The sequence below is a fragment of the Psammomys obesus genome, unplaced genomic scaffold, assembly GCF_907164565.1.
Source record: "Psammomys obesus unplaced genomic scaffold, mPsaObe1.curated_primary_1811, whole genome shotgun sequence".
Classification (NCBI taxonomy): Eukaryota; Metazoa; Chordata; class Mammalia; order Rodentia; family Muridae; genus Psammomys; species Psammomys obesus.
Window position 1 is genome coordinate 3,182,768 of NW_026590809.1, and position 23,176 is coordinate 3,205,943.

Here is a 23,176-nt window from a genome sequence, read left to right on the forward strand (position 1 = left end):
ACACACACACACACACACACACACACACACACACACACACACACACAAATTAACGAGTAAATAAATGTAGTTTAAAAATTTAGTTAGATGCCACAGAAGGAATATTGAGAGGTTGTATGACTTTCAATTTCCTTTTGTTCTAGGGTTTTTCTTTTTTCTTTGGGTCAGCAGCAAGGGTTACCATCTGCTTTTGACCCGGGTTCTGCTGGGGATATGTTGACAGTTGACTGCTGTTTTCAGTGGGAACAAGGAATGAGCAGGCAGTTCAACTGTGTCTGCCCACAGAGCAAACCCGTTCAACCATGTGACCCAGACCAAAGCATTTCTACTAGAAGATATTTTCTGAAAGCAACGTAGTGAGGCCCACCTTCTTTTTTATGCTCATGTAATGGCAATGAATCGTATAGCAATTTTAACTTGTCTTTTCTCCTGCTTGTCTTACCATTTTCCTTAACCAGAGTACAGTAACTTTTTCTTCTGCTCGTTGTGGGAGAGGCCTAGACATACCAGATTTTCACGCACCCCACCTCAGTCTGTAGACTAGGCTGTCTTCAAACTCAGAGGTTCACATATTTCTGCCTACCAGAGCTCTGAGAGGAAAGGGGTTCCTGACTCTGCCTTGCCAATCCCCTCCAGCCCTTAATCCAGGGCGGGAGGAGGGGCAGCCGGCAATCAGGCTGGGCTTCTACCACCTTTAGCTAATCTTCTCTGGAAAACCCCTGGGCAGATAGACCCAGAGGTGTGAGTCACTAATTTTGGAACTTCTTAACCTAATCAAGTTGACAATCAAGATTACTTTAAGAAAGCTGATGTCTGTCAGGCAATGAGGGTGTAGCTGTTTTGGGCCCATTCTGTGGGGATTCTGCTGTCTGGCTTTTTAAGTAAGAAATACTTTATTAAGTTTTGAGTACTTTGGTCTTCTGAAGTTCTGGTTAACCCGGTGGCCTAATTTCACATAAGCCTAATGATTATAATGATGGTTTTGTACCCCCCCTTTTTTTTTTAACTTCTCCATCCTATTCTTACAGTGTAACTGTAATACAGTGAAACTCACTGTATTTCTTCACTGAATTATAGGTTTTGGTGGCTTTTTATGTTTTATAATAGATTACTGTCAGTAAGCCTGTGAAAAAGGAAATCTCCTTTACATCCTTTGTCTTTTGCAGCCTCTAGTCTTCTGTTAGCTGTGGTTTCGGTGAGAGTGAAGGCTTAAATTTTTTAAAAATCCATCTGGAGTAATGAAAGTCTCATCGTAGAGTCTGGTGTGCTCCTCTTTGCCTCTTTTTGACGCTTTCAGAGGAAGCAGTGATTCCCTCCCTAAGATTGGACACTGGAATGGGTTAGTTGTATCTTTCTCAGATGCTGATTCAGGCCCCACTGAGGACTCTGTACCAGTGGTCCTCAGCCTTCAGGGAGAGACCCCTTTAGGGAGTTTGAATGGCGCTCTCACAGGTGTCACCTAAGACAGTAGAAAAACAGGGATTCCATTACAGTTCACAACAGTAGAAAGCTAAAGTTAGGAAGTAGCACAGAGTGCTGCAGTGGTTGGGGCCAGCACAACATGAAGTGTGTTAAAGCGCCCAGCACTGGGAAGGCTGAGAACCGCTGCTCCGGACAGCGGTCTCCCTGGGTGTAGGCTGCAGTGATTCCGGGGCCGGTGGCAAGATGGTCTTCTGTAGTAAAGATAGCAAATGACACAGCTCTACAAGCCTCTCTGTGGCCTTGCTTACTCTGTATCCAGGATCAGCCCATCTCTGCTAACCTGTGGTCGGGGAAACAGGCCATTCTTTAAGATGGAAGGACTGGTAGGGAGTGGGGGAGGGGCAGCCGGCCTGCCTCTTACAGCCCAGCATTTATCTGTCACTTTTTAAAGGTGGTAGGTGCCTTTGATTGTACTTTTCTCAGTCATTTTTCTAGACTATCTTACTTGAAAATTTAATTAGCCCCTCTATACATATGAAATCATGTTTTCTGTCTAGTCCACTGGTTTCCATGTCCAGGTAAGAATCCACAGACAGCTAGCTCTCTGTCCAAGCTGAGACCAAGAGTGACCATCTTTACGTGTCTCGTTTCCCTCCATCTTATTGAAGGCCCCCTCAGGCCTTTGGGCCTGTGGAGATCTCAGACTCCAGGGTTCTGAGGTAAGCCTCCGTAACTGCCCATCTTTCTGGGCTGCTTACACTGTTCCTTAACTCTGTAGGGATGCTCTGCAAAGAGGTCTCCACTGTTCAAGGAACGTGAAGTGTTCCATGCCCCCACACTTTAAAAATGAACGTGTGTGCATGTATGGATGATGCGTGTATGTGGACACACAGCCCGTGGTGTGTGTGTAGTCACTCTTCTCCTCCTTTTGTGAGTTCCAGGGATCAAACTCAGATTGCCAAGATTCGGGGGCACTTTTCTCACAGAGCCGTCCTGCCTGCCCACCTGCATTTTCTTAATCTATCAGCTGTTGGTTGAATCCACAGGTACAGAACTCACAGACATGGAGGGCCAGCTGTGTCTTCAGATACAAGCTAGCCAGCCTGTCAAAACTTTCTGAAGGAACTCGGCATTGAATGCAGACACTGCATTTTGCTGATATTTACACAATTAGCTAATTACATGTTTCTTTACCAGATGAGCCAGAGATAAGGAAACTGTCCATTGTGCAATTGGTTGATTGAGTTTCCTCTAACACAAAGCAAATTACTCGGCAATTAAGAGTATTTAAACTTCACCCCCTTTTATGATAAAGAATAGTCCATAAATTTCAAAGTTAGCCATTTAAAGATGGATACTCTGCTGTCTGACCTGGTCTGCAGTGGTACTGACTGAAGACCTTCCTGTGCTGACTTTTTCTGGCTTGAGAACCACTTTAAGAACCCTTTTATTTCTGGAGTGGGTCACACGCCAATCCTATATGTGCGTAAGGCAGGGCCCCACAGAGGCGTGAGGCTAGAGACACTGGGTCCCCTGGGGCTTGCTGGTCTCTGCAAGGGGAGTACCAGCCGCAACTGCTGAGCCATCATCTCTCCTGCTTTCTCTCACCCACCTGACTGAGGAGTACACGATATAGGCAGCTTCAGCTCCTTAGTGTGTGCATGTGTGTGTGCGTGCGTGCGTGTGTGTGTGTGTGTGTGTGTGTGTGCGCGCGCGCGCGCTCTCCAGTTCCAGCTTTCTGTTGTTGTTTAGTTAGCAAATATTTGTATAGTGAAGTTTCAAAACCTTTTTGTAGAGACTGCTTGGAAAGTTTGGGGAAGTGGGAGGGAGACATCGTTCTGTGAGCTCCAGCTGCTGTTACTGTGGGCATACTCGGCGTGCCCACTGTGTCCCCACTTACTCTGCACCACTGCCTGCGCTCCAGCGGGTCTGTGAGCACAGCGTCAGGGCTGATAAAGCCCCCCGTGGATGTGTGCACAGCTATTTTCCAGTGACAGATAATTACGCTGAAAATTTTGGTGTGAAGTTTTATTCTTTTTTTTCCCCCTTTGCCAGTTTAGAATATCCTCTGCAGGTAAATGTAAGCTCTGGTGAAGTGGCTGGGTTGACTGGAGTGTTCCTTACCGGATGATCCCCCCCCCCCCTTGGTGAGTGTGAAATGTTTGTATTTGCACAGGAGGGAAGGAAATCTCTGTGTGCTGACTCATGGTTTTACGTTGCGCTTTAAACTGATAAGGCCAGTTAGCTTCTGACATAAACTAAGGCAGGAAGTACAAAAAGGGACAGGAAAAAATCTGGTTGTGTTGCCAAGTGTGTAGAACTCATGTTGGAGTCCCTCATGTGAGCTGCCTGTTTGGCTGGCAGCTGGAAAAGCCTTAGCTCTCTCCCGTAAGCGTTGTCGGTCTGCACTTTTTGTGGCCATCATGCTTACGTTCCGAGGCTTGTGACCATTTTGGTTTATCATTGAGAGCGCCGTCCAGACCTCAGCTGCACGGATGACCACTGTTTTGCACCCAAGTGGTTCTGAGAGACCCTGCTTCCCTGAAGGCACTACCTTTGAGTCACATCCAGGCCTGGCCTCAGCCTCCTGCCAATACACTGTCCACTGCTGCTGCTGCTTCAGCTCTGCCACTCCAGACCGTGGATACCTGCCCCTGGTCTGCAGGCAGGCAGGTTAGGGTGGCATTTCAGCAGTCTGTGCAGTAGACTTGGGGAAAAGGCCTTCACACCTTGCCTCTCTGCCTCTCACAGACGGACACAGAGCATGAAACAAAACACTTAACTCTTCAGAATTCCACTTTCTCATGTCTAAAGTGAAGACCATGGAAGCCCCTTTCAGGGTTTGCTGGAGGATTGCACCGGGGGGGGGGGGGCGCTCAGGACGCTGTCTCACTCCTGTCTCTCACAGGCTGTCTGAGGCGTCCTCTTTGGAACAACTTCCTGAAATCCTGGAGTTCACTCTTCACTCCCTTTCGTCTTGTCTGTTCTGTCCTGGTGTTTGACTTCACCCGTCCAAGCTTCTGTAACAGGCTGGACCGTGGCCTGTAATGTCCCAATGTTAGATCCCGTGCAGTATCTTCAGTGGAGGCTTTATTCCCGTGGCCTGACCCCCTCCCAGGGGACACCTCCTCATACTATAAGGACTTGGGATTTCAGAGTAAGACTTTGGGGACACGCGTGCCTGTCAGCCTTGCTTCTGCGTGATGTCAACAGCACATCACCTAGGTGCTGTGTCAGCTTTCCTCCTGGCAGAGGCCTGGAGTAGCTGCAGAGGGCACTGCGCAGTCCTGGGCCCTGGCATTGGATTAGCCACTTGCTCAGTACGCGTTGCAGGGATGTTTTCACCGTGTTCGGCCCTTAAACTTCGAGCTTCTTCCGGGCGTCACTGCTCCCCCGACCCGCTATGTCCCAGGTATGTAGGAGACTGTTTTGAGGGTCATAAAGATCCACAGTGGTGGTGCTTAGGTACCCCTCCACCCCAACACACTCATTTCCTATAGTAAACCCTCATCAGAAAATAACGCTCAAGTGTCTTTGAGATAAATAATCCCTCCTATTTGAAAGTCAGTTACTAAATATTAAAAGTTTATTTGGGGGCCTGGAAGAAAGTCAAGGCCTCTCTAATTTGCTGCTGGAGACCTGGAAAGAACCAGTCTTTCCAGTTCTGAAGCAAAACAGAATAACACAACCCCCCCCCCCACGATTTACTGATCAGCGAATCACCGTATCAATAGGTGTCTGCTAATCAAGTGAGACTTCTGATAGTGGCTTAACTCTGTTCTCTCTCCTTTCCAGTTAAATGAAAACTTCAAAATAACTAGTAAATTTGGGGGAAGCTCTTTAAAGAGAACAAGTAGTTCTCTGTTGACCGAAGTGCAGCCTTCATGTTGGAGGAACTTGGGGAATATGGAATCTTTTCATCTCAGTATCACTCTTCCTGGAGCTGAGTTAGTCACTGCACATTTACTGAGTCTGTCCAGTACCAGGTACCGTGCTGTGCTCCAAAGATAGGGACACTGAGATGGCGTGGCCAGATTGGTTCCTCCAGGGATGAAGACGGAAGCTAGCCCGCTTAGCTGCCAGGACCATTCGTCATCATTGCTTTAAGTTTGACGACCAGGTTTTCCTCAGCTCCTTCTGTTGTGAGTCATTTGTGACTTTTCTATTTTATTGACCAGCCTTGCTAAAAGACACAATTTTGTTGGTTTTGACTTCATAGGTTTTCTCTAGTACACTTTAAAAAAATAATTTCCCAGTTCCTTGTATTTTCCTTTGGACTTAAACTGCCGTCCACCTCCCATGTTGGTTACATAGAACTAGGTTTTCAGCCTTTTTTCTCTTCCAGTAAATGGATTTTAGCTATAAATTCCCATATGATTACAGCTTGTCACATCTTACTATATTTGGCGTCACATTTTTACAATCATTCAGTTCAAATACTTTGTCTCCTGTAATTTCTTCTTTGACTCATGGTTGAAATGTGGTTGTTTCCAATAATGATATCGTTGTTGCGTTCCTCGCTGTGTTAGAACTGAGCGGTCGGTCGTTTAGTGTCCTTTGTTACTGTGATTGTTTGCGCACCTCGCAGACATCAGGCCTGGCCCACCTTGGCATTCTCCAGACAGGGTTCCTCACTGAGCCGAGCTTGCCAACTGGCCGGGGCTGGCCGGCCAGCAAGTTCAGAGAGCTGCCACGTCCTCCTCAGGGAGGACACAGAACTCTTAGTGTGGGCTCTGAGTCTCGAACTCAGCCCCTCCTGCTTACGAGGCCAGCACTTTAGGCGCTGAGCTAGGACCTCTGCCCCCGAAGTCTGATCCTCCAGATGATTTTACTCCGTCCTATGCTGGTTTTGCATATAAAAGTTGGTCTCGTGTTACACTGTACTCTTCTGTAGCTGTCAGTTCTTACTTCTCAGTTAATATGTCAGTCTCCCATAGGACCGACTGGCATGCAAGAGTTGTTCTGATTCTGTGCAGTTTTCTGCCTGTTGTCTGTTGAGGCTTGTCACTGGCATGCACAGGTGGTGGTGGCGATGTGCAAATTGATCGCTGTGCTGGAAACACTTCACATGACCTTTGTCCAGGGCCTGGGTGCCGCTGTGCTCATCTATTCTCTTCCTCCTCTAAGGCTGTCAATCCTGTTGCCTCGAGGCCCCACCCATATAATCTAATTTAACCCTAGTGAGTTTCTTAGAGGCTCCAAGCCCAAATACAGTTGGTCTCAGTGGTTGCGATGGTCACTGGGCCTTTAACTTGGGAATTTTAGGAGAACACAGTTCAGTTCCTGTCATCATAGACTATGCTTATGAGTTCAGCATGGCGTTGCATCTCTCTAATAAAGCCGCTGAATTGTGAGGCTGAACAACGTGAGCCGGGACCCCCTCTGCAGTCTCCAGCATGTAGCTAATTGTGACTTGTCTAGAGTTGATTTTAAAGCCGCTTCTTCTCTTTTCCTCTGCAGGTGCTAGCTGGAACGGGAGGAACTGCATTTTCTACCTTTTAGAAGCGCAGACCGAGAGGCTAAAGAGAACCTATGTGAAGAAGCTGTGTTCTCTCGGCCCGACCCTGCTGGAGCTGTGAGCCTCACCGTCTGAGGAGTGTGTGGAACTCGACCAGTCGCTATGAATGTGACCAGTTTGTTTTCCTTCACAAGTCCAGCTGTGAAGAGACTCCTAGGGTGGAAGCAGGGTGACGAGGAAGAAAAATGGGCAGAGAAAGCTGTGGACGCTTTGGTGAAAAAACTGAAGAAGAAGAAAGGGGCCATGGAAGAGCTGGAGAAGGCCCTGAGCTGCCCAGGGCAGCCCAGTAACTGTGTCACCATCCCCCGCTCCCTGGACGGCAGGCTGCAGGTGTCCCACCGGAAGGGACTGCCACACGTCATTTACTGCCGCGTGTGGCGCTGGCCGGACCTGCAGAGCCACCACGAACTGAAACCCCTGGAATGCTGTGAGTTTCCATTTGGTTCCAAGCAGAAAGAGGTCTGCATCAACCCCTACCACTATAAGCGAGTGGAAAGCCCTGGTGAGTGACTTCCATGCACTTTGTGTGCCCGAGGGGAAAGTTTGCATGTATTCGTACATGCGTGTGCAAAAGGGAAAGAGCACAGGAATGCTCGTATGTTAGTCAGCCTTCGCTCGCCGTAGCTAGTACCTGTAGCAGTCACTGTCTCAAGAGAAAAGGTTCGCTTTGATTTGAAAGGATCAGTCCTTGGTCTCCCGGGGTCCGGAACCTGACCCGAAGCACTGCCGGGGTCGGGTGGGTGGCAGTGCAGAACTCACGGCAAAAGAGGGGGCGGCTGGAGCCCCATTCTCCCCCTCAGTGACGAGGAGACGTCCCAGCAGGCTCTGGGGACAGCCTTCAGCCCTGCGTCGTTTTCAGGGTGCTTCCCAGGTCCAGACCGTAGCAGCCCGGAGTATTTCACGCATGTTAACAGCCCCTTCTCTCTAAGTGACTTTCTTTCTAAGGAGCAGGTTCTGAGAGTTGGATTTAGTGTCTGAACTTGCTTCCTATGACGCACATTTGCCCCGAGTATCTCTCTCGAAAGATTAGCTGTGCGATGCAGCGGCAGACGGCAACAGCCGCATGGGCTCTCCCGGTGAGCCCCGAAGGAAGGGTGGCGCGTGGCCACCGTGACCAGAGCCGCTTCGTGTTTCAGGGCGGTGCCTTTTGTCATCTGTGTGGAAGTGTCCTGCCGTGTGTTCCCTGCAGGACTGTGTTCTCCCGTGCAAGGAACTGATGCTGTTTGCTCTGTAAGAATCTCTGTCTTGGTGTCTGTGGCCCCATCTGTAGAAGCAGCTACAGTTGAAAACGTTGAGCCAAGGAACTCTGTCTCTACTGGGCAGGAGACCCTTTCTTCCTGACAGTCTCTCTTTTGGTTTTAGCGGTTGAAAAAGTCAGCAGACTCCATTGCTTCTGGGGCTCAGGCCTAGGAGCGCTTAGCGGGCAGATGTGCCTCCTCTGCCCCACCACAGGATGGCCACCGCGCACCGATGCCCCGGGCGTGAGCTGTGGTTGCTGTCCGCTCTTGTACAGGTTGGCTTGCACTGGCGATCTCAGCTTTGTGAGCACCGCAGCGCTGCCTCGGCAGTGGGCTCCATTTCATAGTCTTGGGGTGAATCAGCCCATTCTACTGGAAGGAACTTAGGATCTTCAGGTGCTTGGGCTGGTTTATTCCTCTTGATTGGGAACTTGGAGCAGTTCCTCGTGACTGACCATTGAAGATGCTGGACTTGGCGACAGCAGCTAGAGAAGGACTGCAGGCCCTCTCTTTAAAAACTGAGTGCCTGTCTTCTTGGCATTTATGTCGTATTACACGTCATAAGTGATCCAGAGATGATTATAGGGCATATGGTGTGGGTTCCACGCAGATTCCGTGCCATATTATCTTTATAAGGGGCTTGAGCTCCTGCTGATGAGGGCGTCTAAGGGAGCTCCAGTGCGAGTCTCCGATGGGTACACACTCCTGTGTTTTGAACTTACACAGTTTTGTCCTTGAGCTTGAGCCTCCATCTGCCTCATGGTCTTCCCCGAGGGTTCTCCGTGTGGATTGGCCCGCTTAGCTGGAGGTTTCTGAGGGTCCCTAAATATGGATGGCGCCAGAACCATGCGGCTTCCCTCCCTGTGCCCGCTCCTGGGATGGCCAGCTGACCTCTTAGAGGAACTTCAGCACCAGGGAAAGAGGCGTGGCTTCAAACCTGCAGCTTGATCAAGCAATAACGTGTTTGTCTCTGAAGGCATTTTGTATTTTGTGGGGATATTTAAGTCATGTAAAGACCAGGGAATAATATGCAAACACTTTTGTGTCCATCTCCTAGTTTAAGAAAGGAAGCAAATAAAGTAAAACCGTACGTATTTTCCTCTGATTACATTCCCATCAGTAACCACCATTCTGGATTTGACATTTATCTCCAGGCATACTTTATGCTAATATGTTGGTCCATAGGAAGATAGATCATTTTGTGTATTTTTAAATATGATATAGTGACGTTAGATTTTCCCGGAACTGACCGTTGTGTTCGCTCCATATTACGCTGTGTGGGTTTAGAATGTATGTTTTTAGGATTACCTTGTCTGGAACTGTGAAGGGCTCTCTCTCCTGCTAGGATTTCACTTGGGAAGGACTGATGGGATCAGGCCACCTGTGAGGTTATTTAGCATTCTTGTGTTTTTGCTGGACACTTCTTGTCCCTCTTCTAGCTTTATTTCCGGGTGACTCTAGTGGATCCTTTGAAAATGACACTGTTACAGGTTGCTCTGGGCTAAGAGTCCATCCCCCTTCCCCTGGCATCCTCGCTGGGCCCCGTCAGCTCTGGTATCGACATCCTCTGCTGTTTGTCACACCAGGTGGGATGTGGGTGTTTGTTTTTGGGTGTTTTTAGGAACAGCTTATATACAGACACAGAGTTTTCTTTTAGCCAGAACTGAAACGGACTTGGGGGTCTTGGAGAGTAAAAAGTACCGTGCAAGCAATTTGTACAAATTAGACCCTTGGGTGTGTGTGTCTCGGTTCTCATGGTCCACAGCGAATATTTAATGTCACATTAGTAACGAAAGCGACTCCTCCAAGCCAAGGGACTTGTGTGTCCGACGTCTGGAAAGCGGAGGGGTCTGAGCACGGAAAGTACTCTCGCACCTAGGATCACGGTTTGGAGCACTGCGGGCATGAGTCCTCCGCAGCCGCCCCACTCTCGCTCCGCTGTGCCAGCCTGCCAGCATTTGCCCAGCTCTGCTGCAGCCCCACGCCATCGGCTCGGTAAGCTTTGCAGCTCGTGGTTCACTGAGAGAGGCTGTGACCGAAAAGTCCTCTTTCCCATTGCTCTTCAGTAGTCTCTGCCCGTTCTGCTTCTGGTCCCCACTTCCCAGTTCTTTTCCTTTTCCTGCATGGCTGTGTGCTTGAGTTCCGTGCCGGCACTCAGTGCCTTTCCCTGGGTCCCTAACTCCTGCCTCAGCTCACTTGGCCTTCTCCTTCAAGTCTAAAGTGAGTAGAGGTCTGTTTAGGTAGGACTCTTCCTTGAGTCCGCCTTTTTCTTATCCAGAGATTAGCCTTTGCCATAGCCCCCCCACGCTTCTTCCCGAGAAACTTCACAGCCGTCCGCTGTTCAGCAGCTCTCTGTGAGTGAAGCAAGTGTGGGCGGGCACCGTCGTGCTGGCGTCCTCCTCTCAGCAGCCGGCACACTGACTCCAGTCATTCTCCATCACTGAAAACTCTGTGACTCGTTTATCCATGTGGCCATCTGTCTGTCTTTCTAGAGATGAGTTTTCAGTTTGTCTGCATCCTTTGAAAACCATCTTCCTGTCTTCGGTCATTTCCTGGTTGGTGTAAGATAAAGACAGAAGCCATTCCTGGCGCAGCTCTGTTACTTTGTAATGTGCTCTAACCTAAAGGGGATGGGGAGGTGGAGAGCTGGCTAGATGCGACTCTGAGTTTCGTGTCCTTTCTCCTCTTCAGCCAAGAATCTTACCAGCTATTCACAGGACAGTTCTGGAGATCTGTTGAGGGTAAGGCTGAGATGTTTTTGATTTGAACAGACCAGGGGTTTTAGTTTTTCTTTTCACACCGTGAAGTGGCATTGTGTCCTTAGGGTGACAGCTGTGCTTTGCCAAGGTGCTGACTGCTGAACCCCTGGTTAAGTATCCAGGCTAGTCCAGTCCCATCGTCCTGGTGAGATTCTCCCATGCAGGGGTGCCAGTGAGTCAGTCTTTTAAGTCATTCAGCATTTGGGTCTTTGTTGTTGTTGTTCTAATACAGCTATAGAAAGTTGACATTCTTGTTCTAGATTTTTCCTTTAGAGAGCCATCAAGGCTAGTGAGAGAAAGAATTGATTCTGTTTTCATTTGTCTCTGTTCCGATTTTATTCCTGTTTCTTTGAATGTCTTCACTTTCTTTTTCTTTGCCCCAAAATAATTTCATTGCTTCAAGTAATTATGGTTTCTCCTTAACCTGTGGTGTGTATCTTGTTACAAATAAAATAGTGTAAAAACGGTGGTAGGGAAACCCCAGCACTTGGAGAAACATTGCCTCTTGTATTCACTATAGCTTCGGGCTCAGGCCACCATTGAAACCTACGTGTCTCGGGATGCGTTTGGATTTCCCTCCCACACACATGTGGACACTTGCGTGGAGCAGACGGTTCTCAGAGGCCTGGAGACTAACCCTGCTGCTGATGGAGCAGCCCAGCTGGTGGCTTGGACTTCACCAGCCCCCAGTGGAGGCGGCTTATTAGTGGTTGCGTTAAATATTGCTTCTCTTTCTTCTCCCACAGGAAACGCTGACAGAGGCTGAGCAAGTCACCTAATTGTGGTATTGAGAGGGCCATTCGGCTGTTGTCCGCGCCTCCCAAAGGGCCTTAATGGGGCTTTCTGTCCACTGGCCTTTTTGTTTCCTTCCTTCCTTCCTTCCTTCCTTCCTTCCTTCCTTCCTTCCTTCCTTCCTTCCTTCCTCCCTCCCTCCCTCCCTCCCTCCCTTCCTCCTTTCTTCCTTCGATTTTTCTCTTGTGGTTCTTGAAAATTAATTTTGCACTTTGAACTTCACCATGGAAGCCATTATGTTTCTTGCTTTATTTTTGCTCATGTGGTTCTTGAAATTTATTTTTGCACTTTAAACTTCACTATGGAAGCCCTTATCAAACTTGAGCTTAAAATTCTGAGATTTTTGTCTGGTGTGCCAGTACATTCCTATGATCCCAGCGCTCAGGAGGCTGAGGAAAAGATTGTTTGGGTCCACATAGCAAGACCCTGTCTCATAAGACACCACCCCCAAACAATTAAGTCTGAGATTTCCATTAACAGCGAAAATGGAAGTCTCAGCTTAGTGGCTGCTTAGGATTAAAACACACTGAAAATCCTCCTCACCTGTTGGCTGAGTATGGGCTTCAGCTCCAGCTGCCCCGCTCAGCCTGTAATTTGTGGCTTGGTAAATTTTGCCTAAAAGAGAAACTTTTAAAAGTTACAGAACTGGAGAATGATGCCTTATTGCCCAGCAAGGATAGGAAAGGGAAGTAGGTGCCTAGGACCGAGACGAGCCGGGCGTCCGGGGGTGCTGGAGTTTTTCTGAATGTGCCAGTGCCAGTGCCAGACTCTGTCGGTGGCAAAAGCTGCATATGAATCTGTAAAAAAGCGACTCAAAAAGCGCTCTGTGGAGAAGCAGCATCGGTTCGTCTCACAGCTCAGCCCCCAAGTGCTCTGCTCTGAGAACCAGGGCCCCTGTAGGAGGATGCAGAAGCGGCTTAGTGACCACGGCCCCTCCGAATCAGATTCTTTCCAGGGCTCGCAGTGGCAGCACAGTGCTGGTGATCATGGGAGAAGCGTGGCACACGAGTTCCCGTCACACACAGCGTCCTTGACGTTGCAGAGGGGCTGATGTCCCCGAGCTGCTGCATGCTGAGCTTTAGGGTTAGCTGGGTGGGGGGGGTCCCAGAGCATCTGGGCAGTAAATAGGAACGTTTGCTGGGGAGGGAGCAGGTTCTGACTTCCTTGAAGGTTTTGAAGTCATAAGTCAGATACCTCGATGTGGTCATTATAAAGAGTGGAGAACAATTAACTCTATTAACTATAAAAATTAAAGCAAGGCCGTGTGCACTGTGATCCAGTACTTCTGAATTTCTCTTCCTTCTGACATTTACAGTAAACACGGGAGTCTACAGGAACTGTGCCCACCAAAAGAGACTGGTGCGTAATTATAGTAGCAGATGCTGAATTGAATGACGGGTGTGGATGGAGGGTGAACGTAAGTCAGAAAGCTTGGAATAGCTCTAACAAAGACTTCCTCAACTGAAACGCACCTGGACAGCGTTCTTGCTGACACTGGCCTGTGGTGCAGTGCAGAGATGTCCTCGTATGTCCACTCTCCCAAGGGCTTTTTATTTTTTATGCGTGTGTGTACACAGAACGCAACACTGACCGTCATTCTCAGGGACACAGTCCTTTGCAGCGGATTCTCTCACAGTTGCCAGTTGCTAGTCACCGGCCCTGATCGGGGCTCCTGCTGTCCCTGCCTCTGCAGCTGGTGGGGGCGGGGACGGCGGCGGGGAACTGTGAGTCTTTATGCCTGGAATTGTGTCCATTCTGGGGGGTGAAACTCAGGTCTTCAATGCTTGCAGGCCACGCACTTTCCCAACAGAGCCGTCTCCAAGTCCTGTGCAAAGGACTGCTGTCAGTGTTTAGGTGGAGAGGGCATAAAGCAAACGAGCATTATTAAGAAGCAGTCAAGGAAAACAAGTTTAACGGAAAAGATTAAGACCAGGGAAGATGAGCACGTATGTGTGCACAGGCATTGCACTTGTACAGATGCGCTGTGCGCCAGTCTGGGTTGATGGCAGCAGCCTGAGCCCCTGCGGGTGGTACCTGGTGGAAGGTGGGCCGGCACTGAGGTGTGTACTCTTAAAGGGGTACTGGGCCTGGCTCTGTCCTTGCTGACCCTGCTTGCCGTGACGGGGCAGCTCTGCGTGCCCTGTGCTCCATGTGCTGTGCCACCAAGGCCCATGGGACCAAGACAAACAACCTAAAACTGCTAGAACCCCGTGATACCCCCCAACCTCCCCCCTTTCATCCGATTTTTCTGTTGAGTTTGTATTAGCAAAGTAAGGCTAACAAACCATGAGATGTCCTAAAGAGCCCCACCTTGGAAAGGTTTAGTCAGAGCTGGCCGTGGCAAGAGAATTGGAAGGTTTCTCTTTCTTGTTTTGTGGGAGGAGAGCAGGGTCTGCACGTGCGGCCTCACCCACGCAGAGGTCAGAGGGCAACCTGTCTCTAGTTGGGTGTTTCTGTTTCTGCGGCTGGAACTCATGGGGCATTTTGTGTTGTTTCTTCTTTAAAGCCAGATGTAGGGGCCACATCTGTAATCCCAGCGCCACTACGGCAAGGTAGGAAGCAGAGACAGGGTCAGAAGCTCACACACAACCCAGCAGCAGGAGCGGGAGACTCGGCCTCAAACTTGAGGCCGTTTGATCAGCAAAGCCCTTAAAGCAGAAGTGGGATGTGAAGAGTTGGTGATGACAGGTCAGGCATCCTGAAAGCGCCCATGTGGTGTCTGTGAGAGGGGACCAGCCCATACTAGACTGGTAGACTGGAATTTCCTAGGTCCGGGACAGAGAAGGATGATATTTGCTGCTTGTACATGTGCAGATGCCCCTGGAGGCCAGATGCGTTGGATCCCCCAGTGTGGGTGCTGGGAGCCCAACCCAGGCCTCTGGGAAGACAGAACACTTAGCTTCGAGCGTTCCAGCCCCCAGTTTCTTTTTTAGGAGGCAGGGGGAGCTCACGCTCACACCTAAGAGCGCAGTTGTTGGGAAGCTTTATCAGCTAACATTCGGTGTACAGAAGTGCTGCATGTTGGACGGAGGGACCGGTGTTCAGGTCTACTATTAAAAGGAAAGAATAAGCTGGCCACTCCCAGCACTCAGGGAGGCAGAGGCAGGAGGATCTGTGTGAGTTCCAGGCCAGCCTGGTCTACAAATCGAGCCCAGGACAGCCAAGGCTACACAGAGAAACCCTGTCTAGAAAAACAACAAACAAACAAACAAACATACATACATACATACATACATACATACATACATACATACATACATACATACGAAAAGGAAAAGGTTAAAAAAAAATCTCTCCTGATACTTATCTGATGAAGAGTTAAGCAAAATCCTAAGTTTTCGGATCTAAAACTATATTGTTCTCTCTCATGCATTGCCCACAGTGGGTTGTTTGGTTTTGGTTTGGTTTTAACTCCTGGTGTGATAATTTTAGCTTATGCCCTAAAGTTGTTTTCTACCTCAGAGGCCTCCTGTCCTCTCTTAGCACTCTTCCTCTGTGCAAGTGAAGCAAATGAATGTTCAGCAAAGGACAGGAACCTGGGCAAAGAGTGGAAAGAGAAGAGGCCCAGGGATGGGGGATGGAAAGGGGTCTGGTGCTAGGAGGAGCCTGTCACCAACTCAGGCCATGGGATACCTGTGTGGAAAGCCAAGCGGAGCCTGTGCTGCCTAACAGTGCTGGCAGCAGGGACCCGAGCTGCCCTGAGTGACCGCTAGTGTTTTCTGCTGAACATTGTTTGTTTTGCTTTATATCTGTCTGTCTATGTGCGGAGCGGCATATGCCGTTCTGAGCACAACTAGCAGGAGCCAGTTCTCCTCCAGGAGTCACACTCAGGTCCCTGGGCTTAGCAACAAGCACCTTTGCTTTTTACGCCGTCTTGCCAGCCCCTGGACGCTGCTTTCTTGTGAGCAGTACAAGGCCCGGCCGGCCAGTCCTGTAGCTTGAGTCTGTATCCCACCGAGGACTGTAGCCCCGCTGTAGTCTTAGAGAGGCAGGGGTCCTTGCTGGATACCTGACACAGGTGAGAAATTGGAAGTTCGGTTTCCATGCTAGAGACATGGAACAAGAGCCCCAAGGCCTGGGCTGCAGAGATGGCTCAGAGGTGAATAGCACCAGCTGCTCTTCCAGAGGACCTGGGTTCACTTCCCAGCACCCACGTGTGGCAGTTTACAGCTGTAACTCTAGTATCATACATCCTCACACAGACATACATGCAGGCAAAACACCAAAATAACGCATAAAATAAAAATAAATAAAACATTTTGAGGGGCCTAAGAGCAGATGAGGGAGGGAGGCTGGGATTGGGAGGCGAGGAGGGAGGGGGCTACAGCCGGGATACAAAGTAAATAAACTGTAATTAATATAAAATAAAAATTTAATTAAAAAAGAGACCCACGTCCTGTACCGGCGTCCAGTGACCCCTCGGCACCCCTCCCCCGGGCTGGACACCCGATCCCGGTTCTGATTTAGTGTGTCTGGGGTGATGTTCTCAGTCTCCTGTGTTAAGTAAGGGTGTGAGGAGCACACTTTGAGAAGGGCCGCACTGTTCGTCAGCTTAAACAGGCCAGGAATCGTAGTAAAACTCTCAAGCATACTGATTGAAAACACATGAAGGACCTTTTTATGTCAGGCTCTGGGTGATACAAAGACGAAGCAACAGTTCCGCCACCCTCGCGGACATGACACTCAGCTGAGGGAAGTGACAGGAGTAATAAAATGGCAGTCGCCACCATGCAGCCACTCTGGGGCACAGGGCATAAGGTGCTCCTGCTGAGGTGGAGGGAGGTGCTCCTGCTGAGGTGGAGGGAGGTGCTCCTGCTGAGGTGGAGAGAGGTGCTCCTGCTGAGGTGGAGAGAGGTGCTCCTGCTGAGGAGCAGCGGTTGGGGAAGGTGCCTGTGAAAGATAAGGAACTGAGGGTTGTAGGTGGGCAGAGACAGGTGGAAATGAGCTGGGAGACTGCAGCAGTCTGGGGTAGCTAGCTGGGGAGGGCGAACCTACCTCTAAAGGTAGGTGAGAGCAGGAACCTCAGTCAGGCCCCAGTCATAGCCAGCATGTATGGGCACGGTCTCACAGAGACACATTTCACAGGGACCATTTTTGGTCCCTCCTGGTAGACCAGAAATCACTGGCCTGCCATTTTCCAGAAAGTTGAATTTTCAGAAGCTGAGTTACACTTAAGCTATTTTTTAAAGTAAATTGAAGATTTGGCTTTTATTAAAAAAAAAAAAAAAGAGCTCAATACAGGTATTAAATACAGTTCATCTCTGTGTGTTGAAATTGTGTTTGCACTCTTGTCTTCTGTGAGTGTACTTCAGAGTGATTGCTGCATTCCTACAAAGTAGACTCTACAGTGTCCTCCTGTGTGAAACAATCTCTTGAAAATGTGATTCTCAGAACAGCAGCCTCATCACGGGTGTGGGAAGATGGCTCAGTAAAGCGCGTCTGTGCAAACATGAGGGCCTGAGTTCAGTCTGCAGCCCACACGGAGCACACCAGCCACAGCGGCACGTGCTTGTGACCCCCGTACTGGGGGAGGAGACAGCCGGTCCAGGGGCCCAAGGGCCCGGCCAGTCCGTCAAAACAGTGGACTCAAGGCTTTGTGAGAGCCTGTCTCAAGAAATCAGAAATAAAAGTAGAGAAGCAATTGAGGATATGGAGGTCAACCTAGTCTGTCTCTGTCTCCCCCCCCTCTCAGCCCAATCCACTTTTTTTTCTCTCTCTCTTTCTCACACATATACACACGCTGCCCAACCCAGTTTTTCTCAGACTCACACCACCCCCCCTCTCTCTCACACACACAGTTTCTGTGTGTGTGTGTCTCTCACACACCACTTTCTCACATGTGCACACACTCTCACACTTGAACACATGTTTTGCATACGAGTACACAGAGACAAACTCAGCTATATACATCACACACACACACACACGTGTGCATGCACACCCACCACGTGTGCGTGCGCGCGCACACACACACACACAGTCAGAAACTGGGAGAACTGCACTGGCCTTTACGCCCTCCTCTCAGGTTTGTGGTCTAACAGTCGAGCCCGCTGGCCGTGAGCAGGCTTTCACTCAGGCCTCTTTCATCAGGTACTAGATCCAGAATGGGGTACTTAGCCAGGCTGTGCCTGCTCCCCGAGAAACACTGATTGCAGTTGTAACGAATCAGCACAGAAACACCTGTGGCGGAGACGTGTTCTCCCGTTGACTTTCACAACCGCAGCTCGGGAGACCTCATCTGACACTTCAGACCTGCCCACCCTCCGCTCACCACCAATGAGCAAACAAAAAGATAAAGGGTTTGTAGCTGTTGTTTATTGCTGTTAAAATTTAACCTTGGTTAAGATGCAGAGAACCATTTCTTCAGTTTCTGAGACATGTCTTGAAGTAAGGAGTTTAATTTTGCAAACAAAGATACTCTTAACTTGGAAACAATTTTACCCCCACCTCTTTTCATGAACGTCTTTGCCCACAAGGGCACCCAGCGCTCTATCAGGGACATCTGTCTTAGCTGGCTGCTCACCCTTTTGGTAAGAGTTGCTGCTTCGAGGCTGTTTGGGCCACCTCACGGCTCTTACCACAGTGAGATGTCTGTGGTGTCACCTGGACTGAGCTCTGCAGAACTAGAATTTGGTGCCCGAATACATGGCGGCAGACTTGCAGAGTTTAGGGCAGCCTGAGGAAAGCAAGGCTCTTGGTTATTTGACGGGGGTGAGTGTGAATCCCCAAGAAGTCTGATGATTTGCTCAGAGCTGTGGAGGGGGCCGTCCCGCTCAGGTCGCTGAGCCAGTGACCTCCGCCAGCCACGCGGAACCAGGCAGGAAGCGTTTGGTAGCTTGGATTGCTGTTCTGTCTGCATGGACAAACACAAGCAGAGGGGCTGGCAACCTCCTCATTCGAGATGTGGTAAAGCGAAGCCAGCTGCCTTTGGGAGAACATTTGGGGGGTCACAGCGCAGCTGAAGACTTGCCAGGTTTAGACCAGAACATGTTGCCACTGACCATTTGGTGTAGAATTTCAGGCCATGCCTGAGACTCTGGGTTCCGATCCAGTTTGGGGTGTGCGAGAGTGCTGTTGAGTTCTGCTGTGTAATTTTAGCCTTTCCTGGTCATTCCGTTCCTGGTCATTCCGTTCCCGTGCGCCTTGGCAACGCAGAAGAGCAGAGTCCAGGAGCAGAATCACAAATGTCTCCTCAGACATCAGCATCCTAGAGTTTTGGTCTCAGTTTGGTTTTCCTGGTAGCAGGAAAAGGGGTTTTATTTTTTTCATGGAAAGTAATGCAGAGTTTGAAACGCAGGCTTAACAGCAGGAAGGGAAGGGAGAAATCTGGCCCCTCCCTTCCAAAAGGTCAGGAAAAGATAAGAAGAGAGAGCGTCACACTTTTAAAGGCTTACAGCAGGGGTCTGGAAAGATGGCTCAGTGCTGAAGAGCACATACTGCTCTGAGAGAGGACCCAAGTTCGATTCCCGGCACCCACATTGGGCATCTTACAATTGCCTCTACCTCCACCTTGATCAGATCTGGCCGTAGAGGGTACCGACATTCACATATATGTACAGATCTATCCACAGATACCCACATACATATGCATAGTTAAAGAACAAAAAGTAAAATTAAAAATAGTTTTTAAAAATAAAGACTTGGCAGAGAGAGAGGGTGGCGTAGTTGGTGACATGCTTCCTACACAAGTCTGAGGACCGAGGCTTAGACCCCAGCCCACACACAGGGCGGAGCTCCACGGGCCCGTGGGTCTGAAATCCTAGCACCGGTGAGCTATGGGGAGGAAGATCCCCACAGCTTGAGGCCCATCCAGTTCAGCGAAATTGCTGAGCTCTAGGCTGAGTGAGAGGCCTTTACCCAAAAGGTAAAGTGGGAAAATAATTGAGGAAAACAGCTGATGTCAACTTCTGGCCTCCACGTGCATGTGTGTATGAATACACACGTGTGTGTGTGTGTGTGTGTGTGTGTGTGTGTGTGTGTGTGTGTGTGTCAGGCACGTGAGAAAGGCTCCATTCAGCCAGGCTCCTGTTTCAGGAAGGGCACAGGGCTCAACCAGGCCAGGGTGTCAGTTCCCAGGGTTCCCCTAACACACAACCCGATCAACTTTAGTATAACCACAAGGCTTAACATCCAAAGATAAACCTAAGGCAAAAAGAGCAGAGGACTGACAATGTTTAGAAAGCACATTTGGAATCAGGCTCCTCCACAGTGTCTTACAGAATGAAGCATTTCCAGAAACATAGGGGAGCATGCTGAAACGAGGCATGCTGTTCTTAATATGAAGTTAGGGGTGTAGGAGAACTTGGAAGACACTGCACGTGCCTTTCAGACTAGGTTATGTGTGTCCCTAAATTAATGTTGAAGCTCTAACTCCAAATACCATGGAATGTGGGTTTTAGAGACAGGGCCTTTTAAGGAGAAGATAAACTAAGAAGAAGGCATTGTAGGGACCCTAATGAAGGCTGCTTAGCACCCTTGTAAGATGGGGCAGAAGGCCATCAGGAGCTGAGAACAGAGGCCTGGGGGGAATCCAGCCCGCCACTCCCTTCATTTTGGCCTTAGCCTGCAGGACCACAGGAAACTGAATTTCTGTTTCTGCCGTCACCACTCTTTGGGATTTCATTACAGCTGCCCTAGGAAACCAATGGAGACAGTGTCTCCAAGTCACAGAGACTTGGACAGGCCTTTCTGGTGCTTTTGTTTGTTCTTCCCGTGCTGGAGACGAGCCCGGGCCCTGTGCAGTGCCGCTGCTTTCTCTTCCGGTAACGGTGTGCCCAGGCGTGTGGGTGCTGGGATCTGGAAGAGCGGCGTGTGCTCTTCACCGCCGAGCCAGCTCCCCAGCCTCTCTATTTTTCATTTTGAATGGTCTCGCTAAGTTGCCCAGGCTAGCTTTGCACTCAGCACCCTCCTGCCTTCATCTACAGCCCAGCTCTTCCTCACTCTGAAGACTTTTCAACACCAGCATGCTTTACTGTCAACTGGAATGTAATGGCCTCTCAATGAGGAATCAAGAACTTCTTGTTTCTGGAAGATAGTTGGGCAGTAACCAAAGCCATTTGGAAAAAGAGAAGAGAAAGCAACAGGAGCTGGACCTGCCAATCCTTGAAACCCCTGGCGGTGGCACCCACCTTTCATCCCAGCACTCAGGGGGCAGAGCAGGCTGATTTCTGAGTTCAAGGCCAGCCTGGTGTACAGAGCGAGTTCCAGGACAGCCAGGAAACAGAGAGAAGACAGCAGCTGTGTGTGTACATGCTCGCATACTCATGCACACAAACACACAATTAATAATATGTAATTTAAGAAATCAGAATGGTGTCATGGACACAGATTAGATTGAAATGTCTGAGAACAGGCAGACCATACACAGGGCATCATGAAGAGGTAACCCCTCAGTCCCCAGGGCCAAGAGGCACTCTGATCAGTGGCGTGTAAGGGGCTGGCTAACCATTTAGAAGAAGGTAAAAGTAGATGCTTTTCTCACACCACAGGTAAAGCTCGTAATCAGAAACCTAAACAAACTGGGGGACTCGGCACACCCCAGAAGGGTGCAGGGGTGAGTTCTGCCGTTCAGCATGGGTGTGTGCAAACACACGCACACAGAGCCAGAGGGTGAGCAAACAAACAAGACCGTGGGTAGCCACCCTGTGAGAAGGGTAGAATGAGGCGACTGAGCAGAGGAGCCGGGAGAGGTGGTGTGTGGGTCTGACCTTCAGAGCCAGGTTAGTGTTTTCTGGGTTTACCAAGAACTGGGGAGAACAGTGAGGACGGACAGTGAACTGTGCAGACGAGCTTAACACTGAAGGTGGGAGTTGTACCAAACAAATGTTGAACAAATGGAAATGAATACTTGTATTTTGGACGCAAAAGTAAATTTAAGGAGAAAACAGATTCCAAATTCCTAGGTGTAGGTCATAAGATGGTATTAATATAGTAATTTTGAAAAAAAATGAAACTTAGTGTATTTAGAATTAAGGGAATGCATGAATGTGTGGCATGCTTTGTTGACTCATGCCAGTCATCCCTGTGCTCGGGAAGTGGAGGCAGGAGGATCAGCAATTCAGAATTATCCCCAGCTACGAGTTTGAGGTTAGCCTCTGCCCTGTCTCAAGATACCCAAATCAGTAACATAAAAGAGGACAAATAAAAAGTTCATGAAGCTGGATTGGACTTGGGAGAGCATTGGAAACCAAGGACTTCACACACACACACACACACACACACACACACACACACACACACAGACACACACACACACACACGCAGCTAGAGTTAGTGTGATACCAGAAGACTGTTAGAACCCAGGGTTCGGGTTCTATGACATCCCTCATTAACAGGAACAAGGGGTCCCAGGGATGAAGAGGGAGAAGCAAGAGAAACACCTGGAACACTGAGTTTCACAAATCAAAGAAATGCTTAAAAGAGTGGTAGCATGTCCTAAAGGGACAGAAAGCAAACAGTGGCCAATTGTTGGACAGTATGAACCACAAAAATAGACAAGAACAGGAACATTTCAGCCCATTTATCAAGAACTCACAAATCCATGCCGGTGGCTGCTGCCCATGAGCGGGAGGCAGGGAGAAGGACGGAGGAAGCCTGCTTAGGTTAGGGTTCTGACGGGGAAGTAAGGGTACTAGAATGAAAGAAAAGGCATCGTCCAGCCGTCCAGGTGAAGCTGGTTGAAGGGAAGATAACATTCAGGCACGGTGAAGCCGGGTGAGAAGTGCAAGGCTTACTCAGTCTGGAGCACCTGTCAGCTGGACGTTACAAAAGAAGCAGTGATGCGGGCAGTAGGCGATCTGGGCAGCAGTCTAACCAGGCAATTGAAAGGAAATGGGCAGATGCGCTTGGCCTCTGGGCAGGCACCAGAGACGGGCATACTGTCATCTGCATAATTCGGTAGCCAAGAATTGCTGGGTTTCATTATGATATCAGAGGAACCCAGGTTAAGAGGCAGCCTGTGAAATAAGTCAGAGGTGAGTGTGTCCACTCCTGTGTCCATAACGTTCTAGTGTACACATTGGCACTGCCAGGCAGCAGCTCCTCCTGACCTGTGGACCTACACCAGCCGTGACGGGCGAGCATAGCTAGTGGTAGTGTGCATGCTTTTAGTGTGTGCAGGCACTGGGCTGATCACAGCAGTGTGAACTGCAGAACAAGCAGAGATGAGGGGGAAAGGTCATTTGTCACAGCCTCCGTCGAGAGCCTCTCCACTGTACTTGATAGTTCTTGACTGTGGTCACCTAAGAATGCTGCTTGATCTCGCTGGGATGTGCACTGGGGCCATCTCGGCACTGCGCCTTGAGGAGAACCACTACCAAGCAACGAGGTGATGGCAGGACTATTTGGGATACAGAGGCACAGTGCCCTTTGCCCTCCATGGCCTCTGCCACCTGCTGGCAGTGGGAACAGTTGAGTTTCTTGTTCTGAAGCTATTAGGCAGTGAGAGC

The 23,176-nt window shown here is 49.5% G+C and overlaps 1 protein-coding gene across 3 annotated transcripts in view; it reads left to right on the forward strand.

The window, feature by feature from the left end:
* Positions 1 to 23,176, forward strand: part of Smad1 (SMAD family member 1) — a 68,383-nt gene that overhangs the window by 23,870 nt on the left and 21,337 nt on the right. For all 3 annotated transcript variants that reach the window (XM_055609026.1, XM_055609025.1, XM_055609027.1), the window contains exon 2: positions 6,883 to 7,442. In XM_055609026.1, coding sequence (XP_055465001.1) covers positions 7,043 to 7,442 — 400 coding nt within the window. In that variant the 5' untranslated portion in view covers positions 6,883 to 7,042. The remainder of the gene's footprint in view (positions 1 to 6,882; positions 7,443 to 23,176) is intronic.